This window comes from Oncorhynchus mykiss, chromosome 9 (genome assembly GCF_057628025.1).
Source record: "Oncorhynchus mykiss isolate SJ-2025 chromosome 9, ASM5762802v1, whole genome shotgun sequence".
NCBI lineage: Eukaryota > Metazoa > Chordata > Actinopteri > Salmoniformes > Salmonidae > Oncorhynchus > Oncorhynchus mykiss.
Window position 1 is genome coordinate 7,953,721 of NC_143030.1, and position 22,898 is coordinate 7,976,618.

Consider the following 22,898-nt stretch of genomic DNA (forward strand, 5'->3'; position numbering starts at 1 on the left):
ACTGTTGATACCTTAGGGAAGCCATATAAAAAGGAATCTGGTTGATATCCCTTTAAATGGAGGATAGGCATGCATAGGAACAGAGAGGTTTCAAAATAAGAGGCACTTCCTGGTTGGATTTTCCTCAGGGTTTCGCCTGCAATATCAGTTCTGTTATACTCACAGACAATATGTTGACAGTTTTGGAAACTTTAGGGTGTTTTCTATCCTAATCTGTCAATTATATGCATATTCTAGCATCTGGTCCTGAGAAATAGGCCGTTTACTTTGGGAACGTTATTTTTCCAAACATAAAAATAGTGCCCCCTAGCTTCAAGAGGTTTTAACAGTTTAATTTAAACGTCTGGAAGACAAAATACACACCTTGGTAGAAGTGGAGCTGGATGACTTGGAGGGAGAGGCCGATTTCCTGGTTGATGACCTTCCAGATCCGAGCTTGCTTCCCGACTTGGACATTCCCGTTTCAGTTTTCCGAGAGGCACCTCCCTTCGAGGAGGAAGAGGAGGAGGCGGCGGCTCCCTTCTTCTTGGCGAGCTCTGCCAGGAGCGCGGGGGCGAGGGACTGCATCATAACTTCTAGACTGGTGTTCTCCGTCAGGGAGAGGCCAGCTGGAAGGGGAGACATGGGTTACAGAGAGAGACCAGCTGGAAGGGGAGACATGGGTTACAGAGAGGCCAGCTGGAAGGGGAGACATGGGTTACAGAGAGGCCAGCTGGAAGGGGAGACATGGGTTACAGAGAGGCCAGCTGGAAGGGGAGACATGGGTTACAGAGAGAGACCAGCAGGAAGGGGAAGGGGAGACATGGGTTACAGAGAGAGACCAGCAGGAAGGGGAGACATGGGTTACAGAGAGACCAGCAGGAAGGGGAGACATGGGTAACAGAGAGGCCAGCTGGAAGAGGAGGGGGAGACATGGGTTACAGAGAGAGGCCAGCTGGAAGGGGAGACATGGGTTACAGAGAGAGGCCAGCTGGAAGAGGAGGGGAAGACATGGGTTACAGAGAGAGACCAGCAGGAAGGGGAGACATGGGTAACAGAGAGGCCAGCTGGAAGGGGAAGGGGAGACATGGGTAACAGAGAGACCAGCTGGAAGGGGAGACATGGGTTACAGAGAGGCCAGTTGGAAGGGGAGACATGGGTAACAGAGAGACCAGCTGGAAGGGGAGACATGGGTTACAGAGAGGCCAGCTGGAAGGGGAGCGGGAGACATGGGTAACAGAGAGAGACCTGTACCCTAACCCTAACCCTCCACATTGACTCTGTACCGGTACCCCCTGTATATAGCCTCCACATTGACTCTGTACCGGTACCCCCCTGTATATAGCCTCCACATTGACTCTGTACCGTAATACCCTGTATATAGTCTCCACATTGACTCTGTACCGGTACCCTCTGTATATAGCCTCCACATTGACTCTGTACCGGCACCCCCTGTATATAGCCTCCACATTGACTCTGTACCGGTACCCCCTGTATATAGCCTCCACATTGACTCTGTACCGGTACCCCCTGTATATAGCCTCCACATTGACTCTGTACCGGTACACCCTGTATATAGCCTCCACATTGACTCTGTACCGTAATACCCTGTATATAGCCTCCACATTGACTCTGTACCGTAATACCCTGTATATAGCCTCCACATTGACTCTGTACCGGTACCCCCTGTATATAGCCTCCACATTGACTCTGTACCGGTACCCCCTGTATATAGCCTCCACATTGACTCTGTACCGGTACCCCCTGTATATAGCCTCCACATTGACTCTGTACCGTGAGGTCTACTACACCTGTTGTATTCAGCATTTCACTGTGAGGTCTACCTACACCTGTTATATTCAGCATTTCACTGTGAGGTCTACTACACCTGTTGTATTCAGCATTTCACTGTGAGGTCTACCTACACCTGTTGTATTCAGCATTTCACTGTAAGGTCCACTACACCTGTTGTATTCAGCATTTCACTGTAAGGTCTATCTACACCTGTTATCTACCGTGCCTTGCGAAAGTATTCGGCCCCCTTGAACTTTGCGACCTTTTGCCACATTTCAGGCTTCAAACATAAAGATATAAAACTGTATTTTTTTGTGAAGAATCAACAACAACTGGGACACAATCATGAAGTGGAACGACATTTATTGGATATTTCAAACTTTTTTAACAAATCAAAAACTGAAAAAATGGGCGTGCAAAATTATTCAGCCCCCTTAAGTTAATACTTTGTAGCACCACCTTTTGCTGCGATTACAGCTGTAAGTCGCTTGGGGTATGTCTCTATCAGTTTTGCACATCGAGAGACTGAGCATTTGTGAACAGCAGTTTTCAGTTCTTTCCACAGATTCTCGATTGGATTCAGGTCTGGACTTTGACTTGGCCATTCTAACACCTGGATATGTGTATTTTTGAACCATTCCATTGTAGATTTTGCTTTATGTTTTGGATCATTGTCTTGTTGGAAGACAAGTCTTTTGCAGACTACATCAGGTTTTCTTCCAGAATGGTCCTGTATTTGGCTCCATCCATCTTCCCATCAATTTTAACCATCTTCCCTGTCCCTGATGAAGAAAAGCAGGCCCAAACCATGATGCTGCCACCACCATGTTTGACAGTGGGGATGGTGTTCAGGGTGATGAGCTGTGTTGCTTTTACGCCAAACATAACGTTTTGCATTGTTGCCAAAAAGTTCAATTTTGGTTTCATCTGACCAGAGCACCTTCTTCCACATGTTTGGTGTGTCTCCCAGGTGGCTTGTGGCAAACTTTAAACAACACTTTTTATGGATATCTTTAAGAAATGGCTTTCTTCTTGCCACTCTTCCATAAAGGCCAGATTTGTGCAATATACGACTGATTGTTGTCTTATGGACAGAGTCTCCCACCTCAGCTGTAGATCTCTGCAGTTCATCCAGAGTGATCATGGGCCTCTTGGCTGCATCTCTGATCAGTCTTCTCCTTGTATGAGCTGAAAGTTTAGAGGGACGGCCAGATCTTGGTAGATTTGCAGTGGTCTGATACTCCTTCCATTTCAATATTATCGCTTGCACAGTGCTCCTTGGGATGTTTAAAGCTTGGGAAATCTTTTTGTATCCAAATCCGGCTTTAAACTTCTTCACAACAGTATCTCGGACCTGCCTGGTGTGTTCCTTGTTCTTCATGATGCTCTCTGCGCTTTTAACGGACCTCTGAGACTATCACAGTGCAGGTGCATTCATACGGAGACTTGATTACACACAGGTGGATTGTATTTATCATCATTAGTCATTTAGGTCAACATTGGATCATTCAGAGATCCTCACTGAACTTCTGGAGAGAGTTTGCTGCACTGAAAGTAAAGGGGCTGAATAATTTTGCACGCCCAATTTGTCAGTTTTTGATTTGTTAAAAAAGTTTGAAATATCCAATAAATGTCGTTCCACTTCATGATTGTGTCCCACTTGTTGTTGATTCTTCACAAAAAAATACAGTTTTATATCTTTATGTTTGAAGCCTGAAATGTGGCAAAAGGTCGCAAAGTTCAAGGGGGCCGAATACTTTCGCAAGGCACTGTAGGAGACCCTCCCAAAGACGACGGTGTTTTGGGGCTAAAAATATTTCTCATATCTCCTAGATAAAGGACAGACACTTCAAAACATTATTATTATGTATTTTTCTGTCTGTTTTGCCATTTCTGAACATGTTATTCTCTGGTCTGTCTCTAACCCATGTCTCCCCATTACTAAACATGTTATTCTCTGGTCTGTCTCTAACCCATGTCTCCCCATTACTAAACATGTTATTCTCTGGTCTGTCTCCCCATTACTAAACATGTTATTCTCTGGTCTGTCTCCCCATTACTAAACATGTTATTCTCTGGTCTGTCTCTAACCCATGTCTCCCCATTACTAAACATGTTATTCTCTGGTCTGTCTCCCCATTACTAAACATGTTATTCTCTGGTCTGTCTCCCCATTACTAAACATGTTATTCTCTGGTCTGTCTCCCCATTACTAAACATGTTATTCTCTGGTCTGTCTCCCCATTACTAAACATGTTATTCTCTGGTCTGTCTCTAACCCATGTCTCCCCATTACTAAACATGTTATTCTCTGGTCTGTCTCTAACCCATGTCTCCCCATTACTAAACATGTTATTCTCTGGTCTGTCTCTAACCCATGTCTCCCCATTACTAAACATGTTATTCTCTGGTCTGTCTCCCCATTACTAAACATGTTATTCTCTGGTCTGTCTCTAACCCATGTCTCCCCATTACTAAACATGTTATTCTCTGGTCTGTCTCCCCATTACTAAACATGTTATTCTCTGGTCTGTCTCCCCATTACTAAACATGTTATTCTCTGGTCTGTCTCCCCATTACTAAACATGTTATTCTCTGGTCTGTCTCCCCATTACTAAACATGTTATTCTCTGGTCTGTCTCTAACCCATGTCTCCCCATTACTAAACATGTTATTCTCTGGTCTGTCTCTAACCCATGTCTCCCCATTACTAAACATGTTATTCTCTGGTCTGTCTCTAACCCATGTCTCCCCATTACTAAACATGTTATTCTCTGGTCTGTCTCCCCATTACTAAACATGTTATTCTCTGGTCTGTCTCTAACCCATGTCTCCCCATTACTAAACATGTTATTCTCTGGTCTGTCTCCCCATTACTAAACATGTTATTCTCTGGTCTGTCTCCCCATTACTAAACATGTTATTCTCTGGTCTGTCTCCCCATTACTGAACATGTTATTCTCTGGTCTGTCTCCCCATTACTAAACATGTTATTCTCTGGTCTGTCTCCCCATTACTGAACATGTTATTCTCTGGTCTGTCTCCCCATTACTAAACATGTTATTCTCTGGTCTGTCTCCCCATTACTAAACATGTTATTCAATGCGTTTCTATGGGCGATAGTCCATTTGATCAAATAATTTTGACAATATTTGAGGGATACCTAACAGAGGTCCTGAAATGTCAAATCCAATAACTGAAATGATCCACGGTACGACCGTCCTAAAACAACTTACCCCCAAATGTGCCGTAATTCCCCGTTAAGCACCGTCCTTGTAGTACCATGTGTCTTCACCTCAATTACACCTTGTGAAGTCTACTTTTCTGAGTGATTCAAGATTCGATTCTGCTGAGAAAATCGACTCCCTTAAAGATTCTGACTTTTTTTGGAACGGAGGAGACTGATTAGTCTAGGCAGGTCAGCCACCAGACAGACAGAATGAACCATAAACTAGGTCTATCTATCAGTATAGGCAGGTCAGCCACCAGACAGAACCGTGCACTAGGTCTATCTATCAGTATAGGCAGGTCAGACACCAGACAGAACCGTGCACTAGGTCTATCTATCAGTATAGGCAGATCAGCCACCAGACAGACAGACTGAACCATAAACTAGGTCTATCTATCAGTATAGGCAGGTCAGCCACCAGACAGACAGACTGAACCATAAACTAGGTCTATCTATCAGTATAGGCAGGTCAGCCACCAGACAGAACCGTGCACTAGGTCTATCTATCAGTATAGGCAGGTCAGACACCAGACAGAACCGTGCACTAGGTCTATCTATCAGTATAGGCAGATCAGCCACCAGACAGAACCGTGCACTAGGTCTATCTATCAGTATAGGCAGGTCAGCCACCAGACAGAACCGTGCACTAGGTCTATCTATCAGTATAGGCAGGTCAGCCACCAGACAGAACCGTGCACTAGGTCTATCTATCAGTATAGGCAGGTCAGCCACCAGACAGAACCGTGCACTAGGTCTATCTATCAGTATAGGCAGGTCAGCCACCAGGCAGAACCGTGCACTAGGTCTATCTATCAGTATAGGCAGGTCAGCCACCAGACAGACAGTCAGAACTGTGTACTAGGTCTATCTATCAGTATAGGCAGGTCAGTCACCAGACAGACAGAACCGTGCACTAGGTCTATCTATCAGTATAGGCAGGTCAGCCACCAGACAGAACCGTGCACTAGGTCTATCTATCAGTATAGGCAGGTCAGCCCCCAGACAGAACCGTGCACTAGGTCTATCTATCAGTATAGGCAGGTCAGCCACCAGACAGAACCGTGCACTAGGTCTATCCATCAGTATAGGCAGATCAGCCACCAGACAGACAATCAGAACCGTGCACTGGGCCTATCTATCAGTATAGGCAGGTCAGCCACCAGACAGACAGAACCGTGCACTGGGCCTATCTATCAGTATAGGCAGGTCAGCCACCAGACAGACAGACAGACAGAACCGTGCACTGGGCCTATCTATCAGTATAGGCAGGTCAGCCACCAGACAGACAGAACCGTGCACTAGGTCTATCTATCAGTATAGGCAGGTCAGCCACCAGACAGACAATCAGACAGAACCGTGTACTAGGTCTATCTATCAGTATAGGCGGGTCAGCCACCAGACAGACAGACAGAACTGTGTACTAGGTCTATCTATCAGTATAGGCAGGTCAGCCACCAGGCAGAACCGTGCACTAGGTCTATCTATTAGTATAGGCAGGTCAGACACCAGACAGACAGAACCGTGCACTAGGTCTATCTATCAGTATAGGCAGGTCAGACACCAGACAGACAGAACCGTGCACTAGGTCTATCTATCAGTATAGGCAGGTCAGCCACCAGACAGAACCATGCACTAGGTCTATCTATCAGTATAGGCAGGTCAGCAACCAGACAGACAGTCAGAACTGTGTACTAGGTCTATCTATCAGTATAGGCAGGTCAGCCACCAGACAGAACCATGCACTAGGTCTATCTATCAGTATAGGCAGGTCAGCTACCAGACAGAACCGTGCACTAGGTCTATCTATCAGTATAGGCAGGTCAGACACCAGACAGACAGACAGAACCGTGCACTTGGCCTATCTATCAGTATAGGCAGGTCAGCCACCAGACAGACAGACAGAATCGTGCACTGGGCCTATCTATCAGTATAGGCAGGTCAGCCACCAGACAGACAGAACCGTGCACTAGGTCTATCTATCAGTATAGGCAGGTCAGCCACCAGACAGACAGACAGAACCGTGTACTAGGTCTATCTATCAGTATAGGCAGGTCAGCCACCAGACAGACAGACAGAACCGTGTACTAGGTCTATCTATCAGTATAGGCAGGTCAGTCACCAGACAGAACCGTGCACTAGGTCTATCTATCAGTATAGGCAGATCAGCCACCAGACAGAACCGTACACTAGGTCTATCTATCAGTATAGGCAGGTCAGTCACCAGACAGAACCGTGCACTAGGTCTATCTATCAGTATAGGCAGATCAGCCACCAGACAGAACCGTACACTAGGTCTATCTATCAGTATAGGCAGGTCAGTCACCAGACAGAACCGTACACTAGGTCTATCTATCAGTATAGGCAGGTCAGCCACCAGACAGAACCGTACACTAGGTCTATCTATCAGTATAGGCAAGTCAGCCACCAGACAGACAGACAGACAGAACCGTGTACTAGGTCTATCTATCAGTATAGGCAGGTCAGTCACCAGACAGACAGAACCGTGCACTAGGTCTATCTATCAGTATAGGCAGGTCAGCCACCAGACAGACAGACAGAACCGTGCACTAGGTCTATCTATCAGTATAGGCAGGTCAGCCACCAGACAGACAGAACCGTGCACTAGGTCTATCTATCAGTATAGGCAGGTCAGTCACCAGACAGAACTGTGCACTAGGTCTATCAATCAGTATAGGCAGGTCAGACACCAGACAGACAGAACCGTGTACTAGGTCTATCTATCAGTATAGGCAGGTCAGACACCAGACAGACAGTCAGAACTGTGCACTAGGTCTATCTATCAGTATAGGCAGGTCAGCCACCAGACAGACAGAACCGTGCACTGGTGTGCGTGTGTCTCACCAGATGACTCCAGTGTGTGTGTGTGTGTGTGTCTCACCAGATGACTCCAGTAGTTTCTTGGCCAGTCTCTCAGCACTGTTAGACTTCGGCAGGCTGCTCCTCCTCGTCGTCTCCCGACGTTCCCTCGCTCTCTCCCGCTCATAGCTCCTAGAGCGCGACCTGGATGAAGGAATAGGAATAGTCATACATATTAACTCATTTAAAAGAGGAATATTCATACATATTAACTCATTTAAAAGAGGAATATTCATACATATTAACTCATTTAAAAGTCTGTTATCTTACCTCCGGGATGAAGAGGCTGTCTGAGGTCGACGTTCCTGATCCCGGTGGGAAGACGACGAGGCCGGAGGGTCACGTTCTCTCTCCCTGCCCCGAAGTGAACCCGGAGACCGGGAACGCCGGGTGGTGGTGTTGTGTCGACGTTCGCGGGATCGTTCCCTGGATCGATGTCGGCGAGTAGAGGAGGAAGGGGTGTGGTAGGAGAAGGGGCGAGGAGGAGGAGAAGGAGAGCGAGACCAGGATGAAGAACGGGAGGCGGAGCGTGTCCTCCGACGGCGCTTGGAGGACAACTGGCTGCTTTCATTTCTACTAGGAGCAGGGGAGGAAAGGGGAGAAAGAGGGGGAGGGGGGGAAGGGGAGAAAGAGAGGGGGAGGAAAGGGGAGAAGGAGAGGGGGAGGAAAGGGGAGAAAGAGGGGGGGAGGAAAGTGGAGAAAGAGGGGAGAGAGGGGGAGAAAGAGAGGGGGAGGAAAGGGGAGAAAGAGAGGGGGAGGAAAGGGGAGAAAGAGGGGGGGAGGAAAGGGGAGAGGGGGGAGAAAGAGAGGGGGAGGAAAGGGGAGAAAGAGAGGGGGAGGAAAGGGGAGAGGGGGGAGAAAGAGAGGGGGAGGAAAGGGGAGAAAGAGAGGGGGAGGAAAGGGGAGAGAGGGGGAAGAAAGGAGAGAAAGAGAGGGGGAGGAAAGGAGAGAGAGGGGGAGGAAAGGGGAGAAAGAGGGGGGGAAAGGGGAGAAAGAGAGGGGGAGGAAAGGGGAGAAAGAGAGGGGGAGGAAAGGGGAGAAAGAGGGGGGAGGGAAGAGAGGAGGAGGATGAGAGAAGGAAGAGGTGGTCAGGCTGATGAAGTTATTCTGGTTGGTAACGTAAAGGATGAAAAGGGGAGTGTTTACATACTTCCAACAGACGCTGAGACTCAACTTGCTAAACCATTCAGTCAGCAGTGACCTAAACCATTCAGTCAGCAGTGACCTAAACCATTCAGTCAGCAGTGACCTAAACCATTCAGTCAGCAGTGACCTAAACCATTCAGTCAGCAGTGACCTAAACCATTCAGTCAGCAGTGACCTAAACCATTCAGTCAGCAGTGACCTAAATCATTCAGTCAGCAGTGACCTAAACCATTCAGTCAGCAGTGACCTAAACCATTCAGTCAGCAGTGACCTAAACCATTCAGTCAGCAGTGACCTAAACCATTCAGTCAGCAGTGACCTAAACCATTCAGTCAGCAGTGACCTAAACCATTCAGTCAGCAGTGACCTAAACCATTCAGTCAGCAGTGACCTAAACCATTCAGTCAGCAGTGACCTAAACCATTCAGTCAGTAGTGACCTAAACCATTCAGTCAGCAGTGACCTAAACCATTCAGTCAGCAGTGACCTAAACCATTCAGTCAGCAGTGACCTAAATCGAAGGGACATTTAATTACCTTCTATTATAGACCACAGTACATGTAGGGGACTCACCTTGATACAGCTACAGTTTCCACGTTCCAGTCGGGATACCTGGAAGGAGGAAATGGAACAGGTGACTGGCACAAGCTACAACGTGAGGTCATCAGTGGGCGTAGATTTCAATTCCTATTTCTGCGATTTTCCTCGCATCCAAATCTCCTTATTCTCAACTGTATTGGACAAGATATCAACGCCCTCCCCACTCAAGACTTTTTCCTAAAGTGGGTTTTTTGAGGAGGAGATGAGGGGAGAGGAATTGGGGGGGGGGGGCTGAGAAAAGAGAGAAAGGGAGAAGTGATATATAAAAAGAGAGAGAAGAAGACTCACGATGTACTAAGTAGACGGCAATTCTCAACGTGGAGACCGGTGTTTTGATGCTCGATCCAGTTCTGTTGATCAAAACAGCAAACAGAGACAATCAGTCTGGGTCTTCACCCTCCTCACCTCTCAACACCACCAATAACCCCCAAACTCCTCTAAATCAAGCACTTTCAATACATTTGTTTGTTTTTTTCTCAACAGAGTCCAATTTCTTTCTGCTTTCATAGCAGGAGTTGATTTATACAATGTTGGGGGAAAAAAAAGAACATGGTAAAAATAGGCTCTCTGTTCTACCAAGAAAAAGATTAACAGCAAAAGTCTGATGCTGGAGAAAAACAATGGCAGCATCTGGAATCTTCCGGGGTTCTTCTCTGGAACGGATCCTCTCAGCAGTCTCTCGGCAGCCATCTTCTTCCCAAAAAACAACGTACTTCCCAAAGTGACTAAACCAATTGTATATTTTTTTTAAATTAAAACGCAGTAAGTAGTGTGTTGTGTCACTGGTTTAAACACAAGGGTATATAATACAATGATATCAGGGGTTTGAGTAGAAAACATTAAGTGGCGTAAATAGTCCATTAATTCACAACGGTCAACGTCTAGAGATGGAGCCTAAACTTCCTTGTTTCTGTACAGCACTGTGACATCAGCTGATTTATAAATACATTTGATTGATTGATTGATGGTTGTTCTCTGGCAGCTTCTCATCTTGTCGTTGGTTGTATCGTCTTCGAGCACTCGTCTTCCTCATGGCAAATCACGGTCATCAAAAGTCACAAATAAAACTGCATTTTATAACAGAATGTCTTAATTTTACAAACAAATGACAATATTTCAAGGTTTAAAAAATGTAAAATTTTAAAATTTTTAAAAAATCTCATGACATTACACAATTTTCAATAACGACAATAAAATAATGTTGAATTCAGTCCAGGATTCGATGTCTTCATACTCCGAGGAGAAAACATTTTTTTATAAAAAAAAAAAAAAGCTTTTCTGTTTTATTTAATAATTTTCATCCATGTTAGAACGTCTCAACTCACCGTGAAATACATGAGACAATCACAGCTAGACTGAAGTGTTTGAATAAACAAAAATGGATTCAACAAGAAGCAAAAGTCTTGAGTTACAACATGAGGTTCAACAATATATATATATATTTTTTTTTAAAGGCACACAATCAGTCTGGAGAGGATCAGAACTGGGTTCAAATACTATTTGAGATTTCAAATACTATATATGTACTTGATTGATCCCCTGAAACTGAAACAGCTGGAGCCGTTTCTGGAGGGCTAAAACACCTGGTCTATTATCCGGGACTGAAACAGACATGGGATACCAGGTAGAAACATAAACATAAAAATAGTATTTTGGCCTTCCAAGGAAAGAAATCAACCAGTACTCAAAGTATAACAATCTCAAACAGTATTTAGAATCCAGGTCAAGACAGGAATGGCGAAAAAACTCACCTTTAGATGGGCACATTCTATGTTACAGAGAGAACAGGTATGAGGAAAGAATCTGGGAGAAGCTGCGGAGTAATCGCTCATCATGGTCGGGGTCGGTAACCTCTTCGTCATCATCATCATCGGGGGAGGTAGGTTCATCTGCTGGTGCATGGAAGGCATCGGACCAATCCGGGGCGGAGGAAAAGTCACCGGGACATGACCAGGAGGTGGGATTGACGGGTTCATGATGGGGAATATGGAAGGCCAAATGGGGGGTGTCGTGGGAGGAGGAACCCCGACCGGGACACCTCCAACCCTGAGTCCTGGAATTCCAACCCCAGCTCCATCTCCACCACCAAGAACCACCAGGCCGGACCGGGGCTGAGCGTGGCCCCGAGCGCTGCCTTGATTCTGGGACGCCAGGAGTCGGTTGAGTCCTTGGTCTCCGCTGCGGACAGGGATGTTCATGGACTTGGATGTCGCTTTAGAGGATGAGCCGTGGGTTTTGAGGGTCTGCTGGGGTTGGCTGGAAGGCGGAGGAAGGCCGATGCGAGAGCCTGTGTCTGTCATGGGCATGGGGCTCTGGACCGCAGGGCTGTGGATGTGCTGCTGTTGGGTACGCTGCTTGGAAAGGTCGGAGGTCATGGAATGGCCGGCGTACCCGCTCAGCGAGTCTCTGACCATGTCATATTTTGCCTTCTCTTTCGGGAGCGGATTGCGCGAGCTGTAATTATCGGGTTGGCTATTATCGCCATCATCATAACTGTCATATTTAGTAGCGCGAGAATGTTCGTAATCGATCACTTTGCTCTGTCCTCCACCACCGTGGTCGGACCCTGGGCCAGGTCCACCGCCTACCTTGGGCCGAGGGTCCACATCCATAGTTCTATTGGCCTTACGGATGCGGATGTCTCTGAGGATGAAGGGCAGGTTGTCTGGGGTCAGTTGATCGTCTGGGTAGTGGCTGAGGAGCTCCAGGTCTTCGTTGGACAAGCCGAAACTCGCCAGGATGCTGCTGGCGGACTTGGACGTGTACCGGGCTGGACGAGAGGCTGTGGACGAGGCGCTCATGGGAGCCTCGGAACCTCTTGAGGTGGACCCCAGCACTCCCGCACCTCCAAACCCAGAGGTTTGGCTTTGGTACTGAGGAAGGGTGGAGGAGAAGAGTTTGGAGGAAGCAGACTGGGTCAGGAAGCCAGACCAGGGGTCCATGGAACTTTGCTGGTCGCTGGAGGTCCGGCCAGGGGTGTAACCGCCCAGCCCTCCCCCAGACGAGAGCTCGTCCATGGGGTCACGACTTAGGCAAAGGTCTTGGGCGTCCAGTGAGACCTGCTGGTTCTTATTTTGCTGCATCAACTGGCTGAGCAGCCTCACCTCCTCTCTGGCCCCGCGGATGTGGTGGTCTATGGAGGTTTCCATCTCCGGGGTCATCTCGGTCGATCTCTGCCCCGGGTTATACCCCATCTGCTGGGCCACCATCGAGGACATCATGCCTCCCTGGCCGGAGGAACCACCACCACCACCACCAGACCCCAGACCAAGGCGGGAGGCCCCCAGAGGGTCCCTTCCTGCCTGGGATTGTGTGAGTCCGTACTGCCCCATCTGGGCGGCAGATCTCTGGGCCTGTGAAGAGTACTGATCCCCTAAGGGGTTATATAGGGGACGGGACATGTTATTGACGGTAGCTGCTGCTGTGAGGAGGTTGATGAAGGAGGCGAGAGGTGGTGAGTGTAGGGTGGTGGGGGGGTTGGCGGCAGAAGTGGCGGTTGCAGCGGTAACGAGCTGGGCCAGCTGCAGGGAGGCGTGGCCTAAGAGGAGCTGCAGGGGCGGGATCCCAACTCCCAGCCCTCCAATCGGATTCAGCGGGCTGGAAAGGGGAGCAGCGCAACGATCCAATAGCAACGCAAAGCTGAAAGAGTTGGAGAGGAGAAACACACAGGAGGGTTACTGGTTGGTCTTCTCTCTGGCTCGCCCTGGGACAGGGCTATGGACAGTAGTAATCAAACTGGAAAGCAGACTGGATTTCTGCGATTGATCGATTTGGTCAGTTTCCAGTCTATTTCCACACTGAAACACTTTTCACATCAGTTGTGTGTCAAACTGTTCTAGAACAGCTTCTAGAACATCATCGGGGTTCTGTTGGTTAGGTCAGAGCAGAAGAAGACAGTTCCTGCATCTTCACTGGGGGAAAGAAAAACAGCAAGCAAACAGGGAACAGACAGGAGGGGGAGAAGTAGTCATCGTGAAAAACATACAACATTATTTTACAAACTCCATGCACTGCTTTAGTGAAATTTGCAAGAATGCAAGTAGCTTTTTTTTAAACAAAAGGTTTACAAAAAGTTTTCAGTCATACTTTTAAGATAATAGACTGCCAAGGGAAATAGTTTATTCAGTAATGAAACGGGGCTTAACTAGTTTCGCTAAAGATCAGATTTAGTAGGGTTAAGTGTAAGCTATTGATTACCGAATCAAAATGTGAAAGGTTACGTGGATGCATAAATTAAGAAACGGTGTCAGGATTAGTTGTAACGGAACTTCATAAGACAACGATCTGAAAGTTGTATAACCAAACAGAACACTGCACTTGAGAGTCAACTAAACCAATTCATGTCTCTAACCCACACTAATACACTGTCCGATAATGTTGACGAGAAAATATTCTTAACAGCGTGTTTATATTCAAAGTGGTTAACGTCATGGTGCAAAGCGTTGAGACATGAAAGCTGAACTTCAAAAACCTGCTTCATAAAAACCAGTTTTGAGAGAAGGGAACCCATCACCACCACCCGCAGAGAAAGATAGTGGGTAAAATAGGTGCAAGGAGAACCCGTACCCGAGCCTGGATTTTAAACAGTTTCCTACTGTGATTGGCTTCGTATATATGAATCATGTTCATGTATCTTTGCATCAGGATATTCTATACTGATAGGAAGGCTGTAGATGTTTTCACGTGTGATTAAACACAGAGAGATCAGCTGATAACAGAGCTGACCACGTGCCCCAAACTACTGCATTTGACAATACCAAAAACAAGTCCAATCCTGGCATAACTATGTAAAATAAAAATAAAATTGCGCTTACGCAATAATGTCGATAGATTATTCTATAACGTTGCAGTGACCACGAGTGGAACAAGGCCCTATAAGACCTGATGGAAAACCTAAATATTTAAACAGCAAACATTTTATTATTATCGTCATCATCATCATCATCATCATCATCATTAAGCAATGAAACCAACAACTTCTATAACAGCAACATATTAAAATGGTGGGAAACACACTCCGTCAAACTTCCAATGAAAAGCCTCTTCAATAGATCTCTTAAATAGCCGCCTTTTAATAGCTGGGAAAGAGCACACATTTCAAACACCTGGTCTAAATGGATTGTCTGCGAGGTTACCACGGGGACGCGGAATAACGCCATGTTACCACGGGGACGGGGAATAACGCCATGTTACCACGAGGACGGGGACAAACATTGAATTGTCTACTAAATATAGGGGAAAAAAACAGTGTTTGGACTTGGTCGTTTACATTTTTAATTTTACCTTTATTTAACTAGGCAAGTCAGTTAAGAACAAATTCTTATTTTCAATGACGGCCTAGGAACAGTGGGTTAACTGCCTGTTCAGGGGCAGAACGACCTTGTCAGCTTGGAGATTTGAACTTGCAACCTTTCAGTTACTAGTCCAACGCTCTAACCACTAGGCTACTCTGCCGCCCCGGTTGCAGTATCCGGGTAAAGACTCAGTAGCATGCGCCGCCTGGCCCGGAAACCCCACGTTGAATTTCATTTCAATTCTCTACATCGGGAACAAATTAGCATTTGGATCAGGAAAGTTTCCTCATGCGACTTCTACACGGCAGAATGTTGGAACTTGCTTAACCGGTTGTCCACGCGGTTGTCCACGCGGTTGTCCACGCGGTTGTCCACGCGGTTGTCCACGCGCCACGCGGTTGTCCACGCGGTTGTCCACGCGGTTGTCCACGCGGTTGTCCACGCGGTTGTCCACGCGGTTGTCCACGCGGTTGTCCACGCGGTTGATCGACATTTATTTTTTTTGCAGGTAGGAATGTCAAGTTTTCAAGACGATGATACAGGAAATCCATAATTGCATCAACCTTTTCATGGTGATAATAGCCATAAGAGCAAACCATACCCAAACAGTTCGAACTACTAATTTTAAAAATTACTCTCTCCAGAAATAAGTCTCTCACTGTTGCCGCCTGCTACCGACACCCCTCAGCTCCCAGCTGTGCCCTGGACACCATTTGTGAATTGATTGCCCCCCATCATCTAGCTTCAGAGTTTGTTCTGTTAAGTGACTTAAACTGGGATATGCTTAACACCCCGGCAGTCCTACAATATAAGCTAGATGCCCTCAATCTCACACAAATCATGAAGGAACCCACCAGGTACAACCCTAAATCTGTAAACAAGGGCACCCTCATAGACGTCATCCTGACCAACTGGCCCTCCAAATACACCTCCGCTGTCTTCAACCAGGATCTCAGCGATCACTGCCTCATTGCCTGTATCCGCTACGGATCCGCAGTCAAACGACCACCCCTCATCACTGTCAAACGCTCCCTAAAACACTTCTGCGAGCAGGCCTTTCTAATCGACCTGGCCCGGGTATCCTGGAAGGATATTGACCTCATCCCGTCAGTTGAGGATCATTCTTTAAAAGTAACTTCCTCACCATTTTAGATAAGCATGCTCCGTTCAAAAAATTCTGAACTAAGAACAGATATAGCCCTTGGTTCACTCCAGACCTGACTGCCCTCGACCAGCACAAAAACATCCTGTGGCGTAGTGCAATAGCATCGAATAGTCCCCGCGATATGCAACTGTTCAGGGAAGTCAGGAACCAATACACGCAGTCAGTCAGGAAAGCAAAGGCCAGCTTCTTCAGGCAGAAAGTTGCATCCTGTAGCTCTAACGCCAAAAGGTTCTGGGACACTGTAAAGTCCATGGAGAACAAGAGCACCTCCTCCCAGCTGCCCACTGCACTGAGGCTAGGTAACACGGTCACCACCGATAAATCCATGATTATCGAAAACTTCAACAAGCATTTCTCAACGGCTGGCCATGCCTTCCTCCTGGCTACTCCAACCTCAGCCAACAGCCCCCCCCCCCCCCTCGCAGCTACTCGCCCAAGCCTCTCCAGGTTCTCCTTTACCCAAATCCAGATAGCAGATGTTCTGAAAGAGCTGCAAAACCTGGACCCGTACAAATCAGCTGGGCTTGACAATCTGGACCGTCTATTTCTGAAACTATCCGCCGCCATTGTCGCAACCCCTATTACCAGCCTGTTCAGCCTCTCTTTCATATCGTCTGAGATCCCCAAGGATTGGAAAGTTGCCGCAGTCATCCCCCTCTTCAAAGGGGGAGACACATTGGACCCAAACTGTTACAGACCTATATCCATCCTGCCCTGCCTATCTAAGGTCTTCGAAAGCCAAGTCAACAAACAGGTCACTGACCATCTCGAATCCCACCGTACCTTCTCCGCTGTGCAATCGGATTTCCGAGCTGGTCACGGGTGCATCTCAGCCACGCTCAAGGTACTAAATGATATCATAACCGCCATCGATAAAAGACAGTACTGTGCAGCCGTCTTCATCGACCTGGCCAAGGCTTTCGACTCTGTCAATCACCATATTCTTATCAGCAGACTCAGTAGCCTCGGTTTTTCTAATGACTGCCTTGCCTGGTTCACCAACTACTTTGCAGACAGAGTTCAGTGTGTCAAATCGGAGGGCATGCTGTCCGGTCCTCTGGCAGTCTCTATGGGGGTGCCAAAGGGTTCAATTCTCGGGCCGACTCTTTTCTCTGTATATATCAATGATGTTGCTCTTGCTGCGGGCGATTCCCTGATCCACCTCTACGCAGACGACACCATTCTGTATACTTCCGGCCCGTCCTTGGACAGTGTGCTATCTAACCTCCAAACGAGCTTCAATGCCATACAACACTCCTTCCGTGGCCTCCAACTGCTCCTAAACGCTAGTAAAACCAAATGCATGCTTTTCAACCGTTCGCTGCCTGCACCCGCATCACCACCCTGGATGGTTCCGACCTAGAATATGTGGACATCTATAAATACCTAGATGTCTGGCTAGACTGTAAACTCTCCTTCCAGACTCATATCAAACATCTCCAATCTAAAATCAAATCTAGAGTCGGCTTTCTATTCCGCAACAAAGCCTCCTTCACTCACGCCGCCAAACTTACCCTAGTAAAACTGACTATCCTGCCGATCCTCGACTTCGGCGACGTCATCTACAAAATAGCTGCTAATACTCTACTCAGCAAACTGGATGCAGTTTATCACAGTGCCATCAGTTTTGTTACTAAAGCACCTTATACCACCCACCACTGCGACCTGTATGCTCTAGTCAGCTGGCCCTCGCTACATATTCGTCGCCAGACCCACTGGCTCCAGGTCATCTACAAGTTCATGCTAGGTAAAGCTCCGCCTTATCTCAGTTCACTTGTCACGATGGCAACACCCACCCGTAGCACGCGCTCCAGCAGGTGTATCTCACTGATCATCCCTAAAGCCAAGTTCTCTCCAGTTCTCTGCTTCCTGTGACTGGAACGAATTTCAAAAATCGCTGAAGTTGGAGACTTATATCTCCCTCACTAACTTCAAACATCTGCTATCTGAGCAGCTAACCGATCGCTGCAGCTGTACATAGTCTATCGGTAAATAGCCCACCCAATTTTACCTACCTCATCCCCATACTGTTTATATTTATTTACTTTTCTGCTCTTTTGCACACCAGTATCTATACCTGTACATGACCATCTGATCATTTATCACTCCAGTGTTAATCTGCAAAATGATTCGCCTACCTCCTCATGCATTTTGCACACAATGTATATAGACTCTCTTTTTTTTCTACTGTGTTATTGACTTGTTTATTGTTTACTCCATGTGTAACTCTGTGTTGTCTGTTCACACGGCTATGCGTTTATCTTGGCCAGGTCGCAGTTGCAAATGAGAACTTGTTCTCAACTAGCCTACCTGGTTAAATAAAGGTGTTCTCAACTAGCCTACCTGGTTAAATAAAGGTGAAATAAATCATAAATAAAGTGCTGGTTAGTGGGTTCATATTTCAATCACCACGTGCACCAGCTCGGCTAGTACGTGTAACAGTATAACTTTAGACCGTCCCCTCGCCAATACCCGGGCGCGAACCAGGGACCTTCTGCACACATCAACAGTCACCCTCGAACCATCGTTACCCATCGCGCCACAAAAGCCGCGGCCCTTGCAGAGCAAGGGGAACCACTACTTCAAGGTCTCAGAGCAAGTGACGTCACCAATTGAAACGCTATTAAGCGCACACCGCTAACTAAGCTAGCCGTTTCACATCCGTTACATACGCATGCTTCTCGTGCACGTGTTTACGTGGTTCTGCCGCGGTGCTGTCGGGTGATATGAAATATGAACCCAACTAAACAGCACTTTGAAAAGGTTGATGCAATTATGGATATCCTGTGGGTACACATTCCGACCTGCAAAAAGGACCGACGGCACAGACAACCGGTAAAATACATGTCATTCTGAATTATGGCTTGTAGAGGTCGTGTGAGGTAACTTTCCTGATACAAAACGCTCATTTATGCCCAATGTTGAATTCAATGCAATTGGTGTCCTCGTTTGACCTAAACAGCATCTGCTCGTTCATTGGTCATGTGCACACCACAAGGTGCAAGGAGTTAGCCACCGAGCCAGATGGCTGATTAGCTCGTGTTACAACTCTCAACTTAGAGAGGAGATCAATACAAATTCACTAATAATTAGAAAACTCTGACATATATTATTAGCTAGCTAACAGAAATGTAGTAGCTAGTGCCACACTTTACAGGCTGCAAACTATTAGCTAACTAACATAAATGTAGTGGCTAGTGCCACACTTTACAGAATACAAACTATTAGCTAGCTAACAGAAATGTAGTGTCTAGTGCCACACTTTACAGGCTGCAAACTATTAGCCAGCTAACAGAAATGTAGTGGCTAGTGCCACACTTTACAGAATACAAAATATTAGCTAGCTAACAGAAATGTAGTGGCTAGTGCCACACTTTACAGAATACAAACTATTAGCTAGCTAACATAAATGTAGTGGCTAGTGCCACACTTTACAGGCTGTAAACTATTAGCCAGCTAACAGAAATGTAGTGGCTAGTGCCACACTTTACAGAATACAAACTATTAGCTAGCTAACAGAAATGTAGTGTCTAGTGCCACACTTTACAGGCTGCAAACTATTAGCCAGCTAACAGAAATGTAGTGGCTAGTGCCACACTTTACAGAATACAAAATATTAGCTAGCTAACAGAAATGTAGTGGCTAGTGCCACACTTTACAGAATACAAACTATTAGCTAGCTAACATAAATGTAGTGGCTAGTGCCACACTTTACAGGCTGTAAACTATTAGCCAGCTAACAGAAATGTAGTGGCTAGTGCCACACTTTACAGAATACAAACTATTAGCTAGCTAACAGAAATGTAGTGGCTAGTGCCACACTTTACAGGCTGTAAACTATTAGCTAGCAAGCATTGCTAGCCAAACAATCATGTGCACACAACAGCCAGTCCCCCATCCAGAAGGAAGTTTTGTGATGCATGTTAAAAATCATACAGATTTCACAGAAAACCGGAAGATTGGTTTTTGGTTAGGCTGTGATAAGGGTGATCACTGGGATCCCGAGAGGTGCAGCTGTCTAAGGCACTGCGTCTCGGTGCTAGAGGAGTCACTACAGACCCTGGTTCGAATCCTGGGCTGTATCACAACCTTGTTGTGATTGGGAGTCCCATAAAGTTAGATCAAAGCTGAATTGGAAGATCACATAATGCTAAAATGAGTAACATTACAGATCCAAATTGAATAGCATAGCCAGCATAACCTGATATCCCACTGCCTGTCGTTTCCAATGGAAACAAATTAGTCATTGTGGGCAGAACAAGCTTGAGATCCTATTGGCTCATTCCTCGTTAGGGAACGCCTACTCTGAGGTGCAATAACTCAAATCACCTTAATTAACACTCAAACAATCAAACATTTAAACCTTTGACAAAAGGTTAAAAAAAATGTCTACAAAACGTAGTCTGTTCGTAACAGAAAATGTGTAATTGTGGGCAGAACAAGCCAGAGATCCTATTGGCGTGTTTTGGGGGGGAGGGGGCTGTGTTTTTGGGGGGGGGCTGTGTTTTGGGGGGAGGGGGGCTGTGTTGGGGGGGTGCTGCACACAAAATATATATATGTATCTAGGCTACACTGTCCTACGAATGTCCCGCATTTGGGCATTTTAAATGTGGTCACCCTAAGACGTGATAGATCACAGCTGCCTTTTGCGTCTTTGACTTTCCGAAAAACATCAGCCCTCCATTTTGTATTTCCTGTATCGTGTTGCATTAAGCGACAGAGGACACAAACCCGAGTTTCTACTTTCAGCCAGCGGTATTGTCCGTTTTAAATCACATACGAACTAATCTCTTCTGTCTTGTGAAATAGGATTTTTGTTACATACCTTCTGTTATTTTCGGTTCTTTTCTATGGAGAAATCTCGTACTTGTCTTTCTCTCCAAGCGAATCCAAGGATTTGCGCATGCGCATTCGACTATCTCATCCGAACAACGTCATAGACCCACTGAAAACAGAGGAGTTGATTGGAGGAACTTGTAGTAGCTATTCTTCGCCAGATGGGGGAACCCAAGCCCTACATCAACACCAAATTCACAGAATAATTTACCAAATTTAACATCATTTATTTATTTAATCTTTATTTAAACTAGGCAAGACAGTTAAGAACACATTCTCAGTTACAATGATGGCTTAGGAAGAGTGGGGTAACTGCCTTGTTCAGGGGCAGAATGACAGATTTGTACCTTTGTCAGCTCGGGGATCCAATCTAGCAAACCTTTACGGTTACTGGCCCAACGCTCTAACCACTGGGCTACCTTGCGAAAGCAACTTAAACTAATGTCTTATAGACCTTAGCTCGGAGGGCTAACACAGTTTTAATGAAAGCAGAAGGGACCCAGGTTCAAATCAGCTCCGATGATTTTTCCACATGAAAGGGAAGAATGAATAGAGATGGGTCAGGAGGAGGATGGATAGATGACGGAGGTCTGTATGAAACGGAGAGGAGGATGGATAGATGACGGAGGTCTGTATGAAACGGAGAGGAGGATGGATAGATGACGGAGGTCTGTATGAAACGGAGAGGAGGATGGATAGATGACGGAGGTCTGTATGAAACGGAGAGGAGGATGGATAGATGAGATGAATGAACACATTACGGTCAAAACTAATTTGGGATTAATAGATTGCTAGATTAGAGCAGGGCTGTCAAAACACATTTGGGATTATAGATTGCTAGATTAGAGCAGGGCTGTCAAAACACATTTGGGATTAATAGATTGCTAGATTAGAGCAGGGCTGTCAAAACACATTTGGGATTATAGATTGCTAGATTAGAGCAGGGCTGTCAAAACACATTTTGGATTATAGATTGCTAGATTAGAGCAGGGCTGTCAAAACTCATTTGGGATTTATAGATTGCTAGATTAGAGCAGGGCTGTCAAAACACATTTGGGATTATAGATTGCTAGGTTAGAGCAGGGCTGTCAAAACACATTTGGGATTATAGATTGCTATATTAGAGCAGGGCTGTCAAAACTCATTTGGGATTATAGATTGCTAGATTAGAGCAGGGCTGTCAAAACACATTTGGGATTATAGATTGCTAGATTAGAGCAGGGCTGTCAAAACACATTTGGGATTATAGATTGCTAGATTAGAGCAGGGCTGTCAAAACTCATTCGGGATTATAGATTGCTAGATTAGAGCAAGGCTGTCAAAACACATTTGGGATTATAGATTGCTAGATTAGAGCAGGGCTGTCAAAACACATTTGGGATTATAGATTGCTAGATTAGAGCAGGGCTGTCAAAACACATTTGGGATTATAGATTGCTAGATTAGAGCAGGGCTGTCAAAACTCATTTGGGATTATAGATTGCTAGATTAGAGCAGGGCTGTCAAAACACATTTGGGATTATAGATTGCTAGATTAGAGCAGGGCTGTCAAAACCCATTTGGGATTATAGATTGCTAGATTAGAGCAGGGCTGTCAAAACTAATTTGGGATTATAGATTGCTAGATTAGAGCAGGGCTGTCAAAACACATTTGGGATTAATAGATTGCTAGATTAGAGCAGGGCTGTCAAAACACATTTGGGATTATAGATTGCTAGATTAGAGCAGGGCTGTCAAAACTCATTTGGGATTTATAGATTGCTAGATTAGAGCAGGGCTGTCAAAACACATTTGGGATTATAGATTGCTAGGTTAGAGCAGGGCTGTCAAAACACATTTGGGATTATAGATTGCTATATTAGAGCAGGGCTGTCAAAACTCATTTGGGATTATAGATTGCTAGATTAGAGCAGGGCTGTCAAAACACATTTGGGATTATAGATTGCTAGATTAGTGCAGGGCTGTCAAAACACATTTG

General features: G+C 46.1%; 1 protein-coding gene across 1 annotated transcript in view; it reads right to left on the minus strand.

Annotated features, from left to right (window-relative positions):
• The window catches only part of LOC110511386 (uncharacterized), a 33,885-nt gene extending 18,473 nt beyond the window's left edge, over positions 1 to 15,412 (minus strand). The window contains exons 1-7 of the mRNA XM_090185665.1: positions 15,295 to 15,412; positions 11,377 to 13,298; positions 9,914 to 9,975; positions 9,599 to 9,637; positions 8,150 to 8,455; positions 7,902 to 8,023; positions 364 to 608 (exon numbers count right to left, since the gene is read on the minus strand). Coding sequence (XP_090041791.1) covers positions 364 to 608; positions 7,902 to 8,023; positions 8,150 to 8,455; positions 9,599 to 9,637; positions 9,914 to 9,975; positions 11,377 to 13,298; positions 15,295 to 15,412 — 2,814 coding nt within the window. The remainder of the gene's footprint in view (positions 1 to 363; positions 609 to 7,901; positions 8,024 to 8,149; positions 8,456 to 9,598; positions 9,638 to 9,913; positions 9,976 to 11,376; positions 13,299 to 15,294) is intronic.
• Positions 15,413 to 22,898: the final 7,486 nt, after the last annotated feature.